The sequence below is a fragment of the Kogia breviceps genome, chromosome 13, assembly GCF_026419965.1.
Source record: "Kogia breviceps isolate mKogBre1 chromosome 13, mKogBre1 haplotype 1, whole genome shotgun sequence".
NCBI lineage: Eukaryota > Metazoa > Chordata > Mammalia > Artiodactyla > Physeteridae > Kogia > Kogia breviceps.
Window position 1 is genome coordinate 63,040,071 of NC_081322.1, and position 13,719 is coordinate 63,053,789.

Here is a 13,719-nt window from a genome sequence, read left to right on the forward strand (position 1 = left end):
TTGTTATGGGCCAATAGAAAAATTTCAAGCTGAATAAAAAGGGCCTTTGACTCTTAGGATTCTCCTTTCTTCAGGTTAATCATATTTTTGTATTCTTTTTCAAGTTAGGTTGTTCAGTACTTTTTGTGTGTGTCTCCCATAGCTTATAATATTAGTCATTTAATGGGTTACTGCATAAGTGGTTTGAGATTCTTTATTGTAGATTTTCTATCATTGTATCCCAATTCTATTAGTAAAATGCCTCCCCACATCTTAAAATTCAACTGGTGAAATACAGAAGAGAGCAATCCATTGTTGTGTGGTTGAAAACCCAAGTTTCTGGTACAGTCGGTGATCTCTGTTTCATCATAGAGAAGACCATGTTGAGGGAATTGTCCCAATGTTTGGATGTCATTTATTATGTTTGCAGGCATCTGAAAGTCAGCGTCAATTATAGCCTGTAGGCCATAACCTGAGGTAGTGATAATCCTGAGGAGTGCGAAGAATCACAGGAAACTATGGATCGCTATTAAGGTATCATGAAAGCCTTACAAAGAGAGAACTGTATAAGCTTGACTTAGTAACTCAAACCTAATTACTTACAGATTTGAATAAATAACCTAATGGCTTGACTTCTTTTCTCTGTGTTTACTAACAGCTACTTCTAAATAAATATGGTCCCAGGATTTTGAAATTGTCCTTTCTATTTGTATTTTTAAAAAATGGATGGAGGCAATTCCCTGGTGGCACAGCGGTTGAGAGTCCGCCTGCCGATGCAGGGGACACGGATTCGTGCCCCGGTCCAGGAAGATCCCACATGCCGCGGAGCGGCTGGGCCCGTGAGCCATGGCTGCTGAGCCTGCGCGTCCGGAGCCTGTGCTCCGAAAAGGGAGAGGCCACAACAGTGAGGGGACTGCGTACCGCAAAAAAAAAAAAAAAGGATGGAAAAGTGCTTATTTTTCTCAACTATTGCAGAGTTGTTTCTCTTAAAATTTTATAATACTAATACCAAATTCATAAAAGGATATTTTGAATTACATTGTAGTTCATAATTCATAAAATAGGATGTATAATCTTTATACTTGTTGAACTGTAATTAGAAATTATCACTAAAATCCTAACCAGGACCCTGTTCTAACCTAGAACATGTTTGCAATTGTCCACATTGTGTCCTGGTTCTTTTTTACACAAGACCCAGTGCAGGTAGTGTCTTGGTAGGCAAAAAACCATAAGCTTATGTTCAAACAACTTCTGTGTCTTAATAATAAAGCCACAACTGGCCTCTATGCGTACAAACCTTAAGGTAAAATTTGTTCTCATCACTAGTTCATAGTCTTTCAAAGGCTGCTCTGTGAAGAAGGTGGAAGATAACCAACCGGTATTAATTTTTAACCTGGTGTTCTGCTCCGAGTAAGAAAGGGATCACTTAGGACCTTGTTCCTCACCTACCTTTCATGGTTCCTTTTGCGGGGGTAGAGATTAAAGATTGTCTCTATCATTTCAGGGTGTCCCTTTTAAACTAGCTCTGTGATACCGAAGAGAAAACATGGGAGTGGCCAATATGCATTGGTAGGAAGACACCCTAAATGTTCTCATACTGTATCAACATTTGTAAGGTTTTGAGGCTATTAGGTCTCTGGAGAAAGCTGCCTTGGCTGTCCCCTACCCCGTAGCTTTTTAGACTCCAAGAACTGTTCTTGGGGTTTTCTTTTTTGAAGCTGTTTTGGCACTAATTCCTCTTGGTGATGACTCATAAAACAAATATTGTTTTTCACATAGTTCCTGAAAGAGAAAGAGGCACTAATGAAAATGTCATTCTTAATTTACAGTATTTGAAAATGTGCAGGCTATAATTTCTTAAATCACCCTGGGGCTTTAATGTTTTAGCTCTGCAAAAAATGACCAAGGTTTACTGCAAAGTTTCCACGTGTCATGAAATTCAGTGCACCACAGACCTTTGATCAATCTCATGCAAAGGGTAAGGTGGGGTGCCTTCTCAGAACATAATCATAGCATTCCTGTTCGCAGGGAAGGATTCCAAGGATAATCTTACATAGAACTACTGGAGATTACATCCCAGATCCTCTTTAATTTCTTCCCTTTTCTCAAACTCTGCTTACCAGTATGCCTATATTTATATCTACATATTCTGCTTTCTGCATTATCCCCTTGCCCCTGCATTAACAAATTCATTTCTGCAACATTATTCCCATCAGCATAAAAACATGCTCTAGTATTTTATGTTTCTTTAAATAAACACCTTTGAACCTCTCTCCCCCCTTTCCAATATCCTGTCCTATAATTTAACCAGTTCATCGAGTGGCTACAACATGCCAGGTGCTATGGATGGAGGAGATAAAGACTCTGGCTTTCAAGGAGCTTACACCTTAACAGGAGCCAAGCACGTAAGCATATAATTTCAAGTAGTAAGAGTGCTAAGGAAAAAAGTAAACCAAGAAAGGGAAAAAGAATGACTTAGTTGGGGTGTGGGGGACTGTATCATACTGCTGGCATCTCTAAAGATTAGATGACATCTGATCAGAAACGAGTGAAGTTAGGGAGGGAACCATGTGAAGGATTGCAGCTAAGTGCTATGTTGCAGAAAGTCCGATATGGCTACAGCATGGCGAGTACCTGAATGACAGATGTGAGGTCGGAGGGGAGGGTAGAAGCCATAGTTAAGAAGCTTGAATTTTATTCAAAATGTAGTAGGAGCCATGGGATTTTGAGCTGAGGAATGACGTTTTTAAGATCCATCTAGGGACTTCCCTGGTGGCGCAGTGGATAAGACTCCGTGCTCCCAATGCAGGGGGCATGGGTTCGATCCCTATCAGGGAACTAGATCCCACATGCATGCTGCAACTAAGAGTTCTCATGCCACAACTAAGGAGCCCACCTGCCGCAACTAAGACCCGGCACAACCAAATAATTTTTTTTTTTTTTTTTTTTTTTTGCGGTATGCGGGCCTCTCACTGTTGTGGCCTTTCCCATTGCGGAGCACAGGCTGCGGACGCGCAGGCTCAGCGGCCATGGCTCACGGGCCCAGCCGCTCCGCGGCATGTGGGATCTTCCCGGACCAGGGCACGAACCCGTGTCTCCTGCATCGGCAGGCGGGTTCTCAACCACTGTGCCACCAGAGAAGCCCAAAATAAATATTTTTTTAAAAATTTAATCCTTGAGCCTCAGTAAAGTCCTCAGATGATTGCAGCCTTGACCAACAGCTAGATTGCGACTTCCAGAACCAGAGCCATCCTGCTAAACCACTCCTAAACGCCAGCCCCGCAGACACTGTGTGAAATAATAAATGTTTATTACAAAAAATAAAAGATCCATCTAGCTGCTATATGGAGGATAGCGTGCAGAGTGCAGGAGTTGAAAGAGGAAGACTAGTTTGGAGGTTAGTAAGTCCAAATAAAAGATGGTGGCTTGGATTTAGAACAGTACTGGTGGAAAGTGTATATTCATATGTTTTCTTAACAGCTAACAAGACTTGCTGATAGTGTAGCTGTGGGGTGTAAGGAGTAGCGTGGATGAATCCTAAGCCTCTGGCCTCAAAGCACCCCTGGCCTCAGAAGTTCCCCCCAAGCAGAAGACCCATGGAGGAAATGTGACTGGGTGATCGAGGGGACTGGGAATCAAGAGTTCTGTCAGATTAGAGATGCCTTTTGGACATTCCAACCAAAGATGTCAAGTGGACAGTTGGATTTTGGAATTCGAAAATCAGGTAAAAGGTCCTAGACTAGAGATAATCATTTGGGAGTCATCAATTTATGGATGGCTGATAAAGCCAGGGGAATGCATCCAAGAAGTGAGTGTAGATGGAGATCTAAGGATTGAGCCCTGGGCATTACAGTATTTGAAGGGAGGGAGGAAGGGGAAGCAGCGGAGACCAAGGAATGACTAATGAGGTAGGCGGAAAACCAGGAAACTAATATCCCAGGAGACAAGTGAAAAAAAAAAATGTTTAAAGATAAGGGAGCATGAGGGCCTGGGCACATGCTGCTGGAAAGTCACATAACACGGGAACTGACCCTGAGGTTTGGTAACTCGGCAGAAGTCATGAGTAGCCTGGGGAGTCAGAAAGCAGGAAAGAAAGCCTGAGAGGAGATAAGTTCAAGAAAGAATGAGAGGTGAGGACCTGCAGACAACAGAGCACTCTGGAACTGAAAAGTGGGCAGGGAGTGAGTGGGTACCCGGGAGGAATTTGAGATTAGAGGTCTAGGGAGGTATGTTGCTTAGGATGGGGAGTGCTGCAGCTCTGTGTGTGTGTGTGTGTGTGTGTGTGTGTGTGTGTGTGTGTGTGTGTGTGTGTGTGTGTGTGTGTGTGTGTGATGATAATCCCATAGAAGGGGGACATTGAGGACATGCTCAGGACAAATGAAAGAATTGGCCTTTGCACCAAGAGAGAGAAGGTGGGTATAGATATAGGTCGTTGAGTAGATGGTGTGGAGGATGAAGTGGGCTCTTTCTTTCTGTTTTCTCCATGAACTCAAAACCCAAGACCATCAGCAGAGAGTGAGGAAGTGGGAGGGAGTGCTGGAGGCTTGAGAGGGGACAGGGTGTGAGGCCACCATCTTGGACAGTAGGAAAATCAACTGACCAGGGCCATGTGGTAGGTTGCAGGACATTCCTGAAGACCTACTTGAGACTTATATTCATCAATTGAAAACTGGACTTGTCAGTATAGCTGGGCGTATCTCAAGCCAAGTTCCTCGGACGCGGGGATAAAACAAGCTAAGGACTGGCTTAATCAGAATTAAGGTTTGCCTGAATGGAGGGAGAGAGGGCAGGGTAAAGGGAGGGGTGGTGCATGGGATCTAAGGAAGGTAAGAAAGGAAGTGAGGACATGGGTGATGACTCTTCAGTGGATTCCCAGTCATGGTAGGTGCTTGAGAGAGTGAGCTGAAACTCAGAGTGGTCCGAGGGTGAGTGGGTTGCTTGTGAAAGGAGCAGCGATGGGTAAGGACAGTCGAGGTTATGATCGTCCTCTTTGCTCCCCTTCCCAGCATCATCCAGTCCCTGCTTCTGACAACACTCCTCTTGGCTTCAGTGATACCATATTCTCCTGGCTGCTCTCCAGCCTCACCATTGGCTCCTTTTCAGTCCTTTCGATACTCACTCTCCTCTGCCTGTTCTCTAAGTATTGGCGTAATCTAGGGCTTGGTCCTGCACCTCCATTCTCTTCTCTCTGCTCTCTGACCAGATGATCTCATCTGGTTCCATAACCTAAATACCACTTACACAAATCTGACCCTGACTCTGAGTGTCTCCAGAATTTCATACTTACGTATCCAGCTGCCAACCAGTACTATATCCATCTGATGTCTAATGGACATCTCTGTAATCTTTCCAGCCCTGAAACCTAGTTCTGAAAGGGCTCCCCTGTGTTACCGTCCATGCAGTTTCTCAAGCTAAAAATTTAGGTACCACCCTGACTACTTCATTGCCTTACTCCTATATCCAGTTAATTCATTAATTTATTCATTTTCAATAATAAGCTTCAATTATATGCGAAGAAATTATTCCAGGTGCTGGGGAACAACAGTGAACAAAGTATACAAAATTCCCTGCCCTCATGGAACTTAATGGAGTGAGAGGAGATAGACAAGAAATCAAGTGAAATATAGAAGGTACCAGCTTTGGGGGAAAAACTGAAAAAAGAGAGTGGATGCAGAGTTGGGATATGACTGTGATTTTAAATAGGGTAACAGGACAATTCAGAAGGAGATAAAGTGGTGAGACAAGTGGATGTCTAAGGGAAGGGAATTCTAGACAGAGGAAACCAGGGCAGAGACCCTGAGTCTTGAGCATTGCGTGGTGCATTTGGGATGCAGCAAAATGGCCAGTGCAACTGATGAGAGTGAAAGAGGGGGAGAGTAGTCGGATATGTAGGGCTGTATGGGCCATCAAAGCCGCTGGAGGATTTCAGCAAAGGAATAGCTTGATCATATTAAAGGTATCACTGGCTGCTGTGCTGAAAACAGATCAGAGGGGATGGAGGCTGAAAACAGGACCAGGCAGGTGGTTACTACAGTAACGCAGGAGAGATCACGGCGACTCAGATCAAGGGAGGGGCATTGCAGGTGGCAGGCTCTGGATCTATTTTCTTTTAATAAATGTATTTATTTAATTTATTTATTTTTGGTTGCATTGGGTCTTCATTGCTGTGAGCGGGCTTTCTCTAGTTGCAGCGAGCCGGGGCTGCTCTTCGTTGTAGTGCACAGGCTTCCTATTGCAGTGGCTGCTCTTGTTGCAGAGCACGGGCTCTAGGCGCACGGGCTTCAGTAGTTGCAGCACAGGGGCTCAGTAGTTGTGGCTCGCAAGCTCTAGAGCACAGGCTCAGTAGTTGTGGCGCAGGGCTTAGTTGCTCTGCGGCATGTGGGATCTTCCCGGACCACGGCTTGAACCCGTGTCCCCTGCGTTGGCAGGTGGATTCTTAACCACTGCGCTTCCAGGGAAGTCCCTGGATCTATTTTTAAATTAGAGCCAACACTGTTTTCTGAAAGATTGAACATGGGGTGGGAGGGAAAGAGTCAGGGGAGACGCCAAGGTTTGTGACCAGAGCAAGTAGAAGGATAAGGTTGACATCAGCTGAGGTGGAAAAGTCTGTGAGTGGAGTAGGTTTGGGGAATATTGGGGTTCAATTCAGATCATGTTTGTAATATTTGTTAGACAGTTGAAGAGAGTTGGAGAGCAAACAGTTGAATAGACAAGCCTTGTGTTCAGGAGAGATATTGAAGCTGGAGATGTAAATGTTGGATTCAGTGGCATATGGATGGGGTAAAGACCATAACTTTGAGATCAACGAGCCAGTGAGGGGATAGAGAAGGGGTCAGAGGACGAAGCCCTAGGGCACCCCAACTTTAAGATAGTGAAAGATGAGATGGAACTAGCAGAGGATGCTGAGAAGGATGCACTGGTAGGAGACAACCAGGAGGTCGGTCCCTGAAGGCAGTGAAGCAAGTATTTTGGGAAGGAGGGCGTGCTCACCCCAGTCAATGCTGGGGATGGTCACTACATTAGCCATTAAGACGGCGGATGAGAATTGATCATGGGGTTTAGCAACATGGAGGTAACCAGGATGTTAAAAGGAGCAATGACAGTAGAGTAATGGCCATAAAAGTCTCATCAGAGCAGGTTCATGAGAGAATAGGAAGAGAGGAATTGCTGACTAAATAGAGACAATTCTGAAAGAACTATGCTATAAATGATGGCAAAGAATACAGGTGAAAATAAATGATAGCAGAGCAGGACTTCCCTGGTGGCACAGTGGTTAAGAATACGCCTGCCAATGCAGAGGACACAGGTTCGATCCCTCGTCCAGGAAGATCCCACACGCCACGGAGCAGCTAAGCCCGTGCGCCACAACTGCTGAGCCTGAGCTCTAGAGCCCGTGAGCCAGAACTACTGAGCCCGTGTGCCACAACTACTGAGCCCACATGCCACGACTACTGAAGCCCACGTGCCTAGAGCCCGTACTCCACAACAAGAGAAGCACTGCAATGAGAAGCCCGCGCACCGCAACCAAGAGTAGCCCCCGCTCGCCGCAACTAGAGAAAGCCCATGCACAGTAACAAAGACCCAACGCAGCCATAAATAAATAAACAAATAAATAAATAAATAAAGTACCCCCTACAATAAGATACCACCTCAAGCCATTAGGTTGGCCACTACCAAAAAAATAATAATAATAGAAAATAACAAGTTTTGCACTACTATACATAAAATAGATAACTAATAAGGACCTACTGTATAGCACAGGGAACTCTACTCAATACTCTGTAATGACCTATATGGGAAAAGAATCTTAAAAATAGTGGATATATGTATATGTATAACTGATTCACTTTGCTGTACAGCAAACACTAACACAACATTGTAAATCAACTACTCTAATAAAAATGTACAACGAAACAAAACATCCAAAAAACAAAAGTACCCCCCCACACACGCTTACTATTTTAATTCTCATGGCATTTTTGCTCACTGATTAATGTTATAGCACCTAGAACACTGCGTGGCACAGAACAGGTGCTCAGTAACTATTTAGCGAATAAATGAATTTGGGTGAATGAATGAAGGAATGACCACATAAAATGAGCTGCTAAAAGTGAAAAATAACCTAAGTCTCAGAACTAAAATATTTACAAAACATTAACTTGTTAGTTTTCTCTAATTGTTTCCACTTAAACTGGGGAATAGAATGAAAGTCACAGCTGAAATAGCACATATGGCAAAAGTCCCATTTTGTGTTTGTGTTTGTAGGGGGCAGGGCACAAGTTCAAAATGAAATCCTTTCAAATTACATTACTGCTGAAATCTTTTCTGACCTCTCCACTGAGTCATTGTTTATCTTACAAGAAACTTAACAACTTTGGAAGAATATTTGTTTTCTCAGCCTTGTAGAAATAGAAGGAAAAGAAGCCAACTCCAATATGAGAAAGGAAAATATCAAGTGGTATGGAGTATCAAATTTGAAGTTAATTTGATATTATAAATAGTTTCCTTTCTTGTTGCTTAGAAAATCATTGGGACATACACATCTGGACTCTCTTTCCCTGGGGACAAAAGTTGATTCATTGTTTCATTAACTCCGAAGTTCATGAAGACTCCCTTAGCTCAGCAGTAGCCGTCCTCCATCTTCGAGTTCACTTCAACTTGCGTGTCCTCACAAGTCCCCGGGGGCTTTCCACCGCCCGCCCCCACGTTCACTTAGCTAGTTCGATCACTTTTCAATACTATTATGTATTTTATTTCTATTTTTGTCTCTGCCATTTCCCTCCAGGGAACCTTGTTTAACACACATACTTCATACATAACTTTGGTGAATTTATACCATTCAGTCTGCTTACATTTTCATTTTTAAAGCATTTGCCAACCTACTGCTTCAAGCTAAGACATGTCCCAGGCTCTTTGATGTTGCAGAAATCAGAGTTAGCCAAGATTTCTGAAGGCAACTGTTTCCTTTCTGCCCTCAGGTACTGGGCTTTCCCCACAAGAATGCATCCCTGGTAGACACTGCTGCTTGCTGCTCCTAGAAATGAATTTGAAATGCAGAATTGTTTTGCCACCTCATCTTTCATAATTCGCACCTGTGCCCTTATCTCTATTTGTTCTTCTACACCAACCTCCTGGTACTTGTGGAATCTGTCTAGGGGTGGGTAGTACTTGGGCTTTTGGATCTCTCCTAATTTGCAATTTAAAACTTTCTTGGAGAGGGTCTGGATTTAAGTTTGAGTAATTCAAAAACATTTAATAATGCAGAGTTTTGTTAATTTAGACAGATTTCTTCCCCACCCCAAATTCTGAATGAATATGTTTTGTTGAGTTTTAGACACCCAAATCACTGTGTTCTTACGGAATGTCTTATTCTGGAGGCCTACTGGATGGAAAGATTGGCTTAAGTTTTGTCTTCAAATTTTCCTTTGGTTTGAAATTTGATCCATTCTGACAGCCCCATTAAAAAAAAAAAAAAAAAAGATCTAAAAGTTTCTTAACCTTAATTCATTGAGAACATTCTGCTTTCAAGTTAGACTTTTTTAAAAAGAGGGCAATGAGGAGTGATTCTTAGTTTCGTTCAATTAATTCATTACTGCTTTCTCCCTGCTTCAATTTTTTAGTTAGTATTGCTCACAAGAATTGTAACAAACCTTTATTTTTAAAGGCATTCTCTACCCCAATGCATGTGCCCTTCCTTTGCACTTGCCAACACAGTGTATTGCAATGGTCTGTTTTCTGGTCTGCCTCTCCAAGTGAAGGAGCTATGGATTCTTTGTCTCCTATATTTTCAGTGCTTTCCTAATACAGTGTCTACTCCATAGTAGATAATCAACAAAGAGTTGAATGAATAATCTCTGAAGTTGCGGGCAGGGAGTGGTATGGTGGAGGCCATATGTCTCCCTTTTCTGAACACATACCTCTTTCTGTTGCACAGATTGTTGGCTCGTAAGATTAAATCTCATCTGTGATCCACAGATCAAAACTTGTGGTTTATATTGTTACCCATAATCTAATCCACACACACAATTATTCAGCATTGGATTGACCACAAGGTATCCAACTGAACAGTGGATACTTTTTAATCATCTGCTAGGAATCAATTTTAAGCTAGGCACTCTAGAGGTTACATACAAAACATAATGGGCCAAGACCATTCCCAGATGCCAAAACTTTATAACCTACTTAATTAAGGAATTGAAATCACTAGAGTTTTAGCTAAGGCAATATAAAAAGAAAATGGGGGGAATTCCCTGGCAGTCCAGTGGTTAGGGCTCCCCATGTCCACTGCAAGGGGCACAGGTTCGATCCCTGGTCAGGAAACTAAGATCCCGCATGCCCTGTGGCGTGACCAAAAAAAAAAAAAAAAGTGGGACTAGAAGATACTGATGATCCTGGTGAAAGGAATACTATCAGGGCTAGGGTTACTCAAGGCTTTGAAGATGAGGATTTGCATTGGCCCTTAAGGCACAAGGCTATAAGGCTAACTCTTCAAAGATAACTCTCATGTAGGAATAGAAGCAGAAATAAGGAAGTAAGAGTTAGTGAGGCAGGACAAAATGCAGGGAAAAAAATGGTTTCTTAAGAGGTAAAAGAATTTCAAGAAAGAGTAGGTGTGGTAGATTAAATGTGGTAAACAAAAACAAAAACTTTGCCCTTCGTTTCATCAAGACATAAGTCAATCCCTACACCCCTTGAACCTGGGCTGGCGTTGGGACTTGTACTGACAATAGAAAGTAATCGAAGTGATGTAGTGTGACTTCCAGAAGGAAAACCTCATGGAACCTTGCAGCTTATGCCTCCACTACCTTGGAATGCTGCCCGGAGTCTGACAGGTAAGGAAGCCACGTTAGCCTCCTGGAGAATGAGGCCACCTGAAGAGAACTGGAGCTTCCCGCTGCGTCAGCACCTTCCAGTCCAATTGACCCTCCTGCTGATGTTGGGGGAGCCTCGGTGAAGTGAGCAAAGGCCCCACCTAGCCCAACCAAAGAATCATGGAAAATAGTAAATGGTGTATTTTAAGCCACTACATTAGGGGAGAGTGTTTTATATCTAAATAGACCACCGATGTGAAACAAGCTCTAGCGAAGATGAGAAATGAAGTGTGACCAACAGATGTGGACATCACTGGTGTCCTGGCATCTAAGTTCTGGAAAAGGCCTGCATCTGTCAGACATGTTTCCAGTTTACAGATGAATGCACTGCGTCATCAAGGTCTGAGGCTCTTAGTTATTTGAATCATGTATGCGTAATTAATTGTCGTTCAGATTCTGTGCTCACCAAGAAATCCAATTATTTGACTTCAACTTGAATAGAGCCAGGTAATGCTCTGGCCAGGCCAAGGAGATAGCTGGCTTTCCTGACACTTATATTTCTCTTTGTAAATGAATACTTTTCATTTTCATTGAAGGCTTTAAAAATAGGGCCTTATCAGCATCAAAAATTATCCCTACAGTTGACATTTACCTTGAGTTAAGAGAAAAGTTTTTCTGCTTACTAAAATGAAATGTCTTTAAAATGTAAACCTTTTTTTTTGGCCACCCCACTTGGCCTGTGAGATCTTAGTTCCCTGACCAGGTATTGAACCCGGGCCCTGGCAGTGAGAGTGCCAAGTCCTAACCACTGGACCTCCAGGGAATTCCCTGTAAACCATTTTAAAGTATACAGGTACAAAGTAAAAATCATCCATACTCCTACTTACTTCATACCCTAATAATAATAATAAAATTATTATATAATACTAATAAGCCAGGATTAAGAGCTCGGTCTATATATTTGTACACATATACCTACCATCAATTCACTTATCAGGTTTATTCTTCCTTCAGACAAAAGCTGAAGAATCACTATGCCCACAATTTCTGTAGCCATCATACATTTCTCTCTAGTGTAATGAAAGTTTTTTTAGAAGAAAGGCACAAACTGTAAATATGTAGTTTCCTCCTATTATATTAAAGTCCACGAACAAGTATCCCTACATTTTTGGAAAGAATGATTAAATCCTAGGAAGAGCAACAAGTTCCCCTTCATTCCTGGCCCCTGTGCATCCTCTCCTCCCCCAGGCCACAGTTTCAACAGTCAGAGCTGTGAGACCTGCTCGTAAAGAAAAGGGGAGTATTCCACAGGCCACTGCTTTGTCAAATTGTTCAAGCAATCCCCCCATATGAATTTTATTTAACCAGTGTTCTAACTGCCTATTCATGTAGGAAACTCTTTATCTTTCTTAGTGCACTTTGTGCCATATTTGGAGTAATTGTAGACATTTAAGCCCAAGAGTTTTCCTGGTAACCATAGCCTTAACAAGTGTTTAGGGCTTAGAGACCTACAAGTGTGATAGAGGTGGAAGGCTGAAGCCCACGGTGCTAGCACAGGGCAAGCATGACATTCCAGGACCACCTGAAACCCCAAGCAACTCCCCACCCCCTGTGTTGGAAACCAGAGATGGGTGAGGTTCTTCAATCATTACTGAAAAGAGCTTTGAAAGTTTCACTTGTTAGAAAACTCTGCTTATTCTAACTCCTTAGCTGAATTAGCCAAATTAAAGGCATGGCAGAGAAACTCGAATTATGCTTTGAGATATGGTTTCTCCACCAAAGGGAATATCCTAAAAAATTTCAGATATTATTATTATTCCACTGTATATAAAAGCTGAATTTTTGACCAAAGAGTGTTGTTTGGAGAGCAATGCACATAATACTCACTCTTTTGCCAGCTCCATTGATATTTGTTCCAAAGAGCATCCCTTTGTTTCGGGAATAAACACAACGACAAAAACCAGAGATGCCAGACTCATAATTGTATATATAAAGCACACACATGGCAGGCCAATGAGATCTAGAGAGGACAAAAAATATTGGTTAGAGATGCATATTGTGTTGCTTTCATCCCATTTGTGGATAGCTGCTTCTTAGAGCATATATGAAAACATATGTATTTTCAAACATGCCAGTAGTATCCACGGAAACAGCAATCACAAATTAAAAATATAGCCAGCCTCTGAAAGTTTCATTTTCACAAACAACCCCAGCTTTCTCTGGTAAAGTGAATAACAGTCTTGTAAATATCATAATTTAAACCCAATGCCATCTTCCTGGTGAACATAATACTTTTCGTTTTCAAAATGGTGATAGAAATGCTCATTGCCAAAAAAAAAAAAAAAACCACCTCAAACAACACAGAAACACATAAAACAGAAGGTAAACTATCTCCTCTCTCCTCACCCTCTACCGTTCCTCTCTTGGGAATCCCCGCCATAGCAGTTTGGTTTCTACTTAGTAGACATTTTTTAAAGACATATTTATACAGATGGACTGTTCTTGGAATGAGCTCCCCCTTCTTTACTCTGATTTGAATAAATCGTTTCATGTTGGCAATATTTCATCATTTTAGTAGCTGGCAGTATTTGTAGTACTGCTTCCTGGATTCAGAGAAAAAAAGTGATAATGGTTTGAATGAAAGGCATTAACTTGCTAAAATGCATCAGCAAGAAGCAGGACCCTCCAGGTTTTGATGGATCTCACCCACCAACCTAGTTTTCCCTCTGAGCGCTTCTAGCCAGAGGTACAGTCCCTTTGTGGTACTGACCAAGGTCAAAGTATGTTAGCTGGTGAGAGGTGGCCCCCAATGCACTTGAGTCTGCCCTTGCACTGCGGCACCCCGGGCTCAGCGGAAAAGTCCAGTGTGGCCAGGAGCAGGCAGGAGGAGGCTGGATTTTTTTGAACACAGGCTCAGACCAGCCACAGA

At 42.5% G+C, this 13,719-nt stretch overlaps 1 protein-coding gene across 2 annotated transcripts in view; it reads right to left on the minus strand.

The window, feature by feature from the left end:
• Positions 1-179: 179 nt before the first annotated feature.
• The window catches only part of SLC2A12 (solute carrier family 2 member 12), a 55,387-nt gene continuing 41,847 nt past the window's right edge, over positions 180-13,719 (minus strand). For both annotated transcript variants that reach the window (XM_059082976.2, XM_067010841.1), the window contains exons 4-5: positions 12,678-12,810; positions 180-1,761 (exon numbers count right to left, since the gene is read on the minus strand). In XM_059082976.2, the coding sequence (XP_058938959.1) occupies positions 1,608-1,761; positions 12,678-12,810 (287 nt within the window). In that variant the 3' untranslated portion in view covers positions 180-1,607. The remainder of the gene's footprint in view (positions 1,762-12,677; positions 12,811-13,719) is intronic.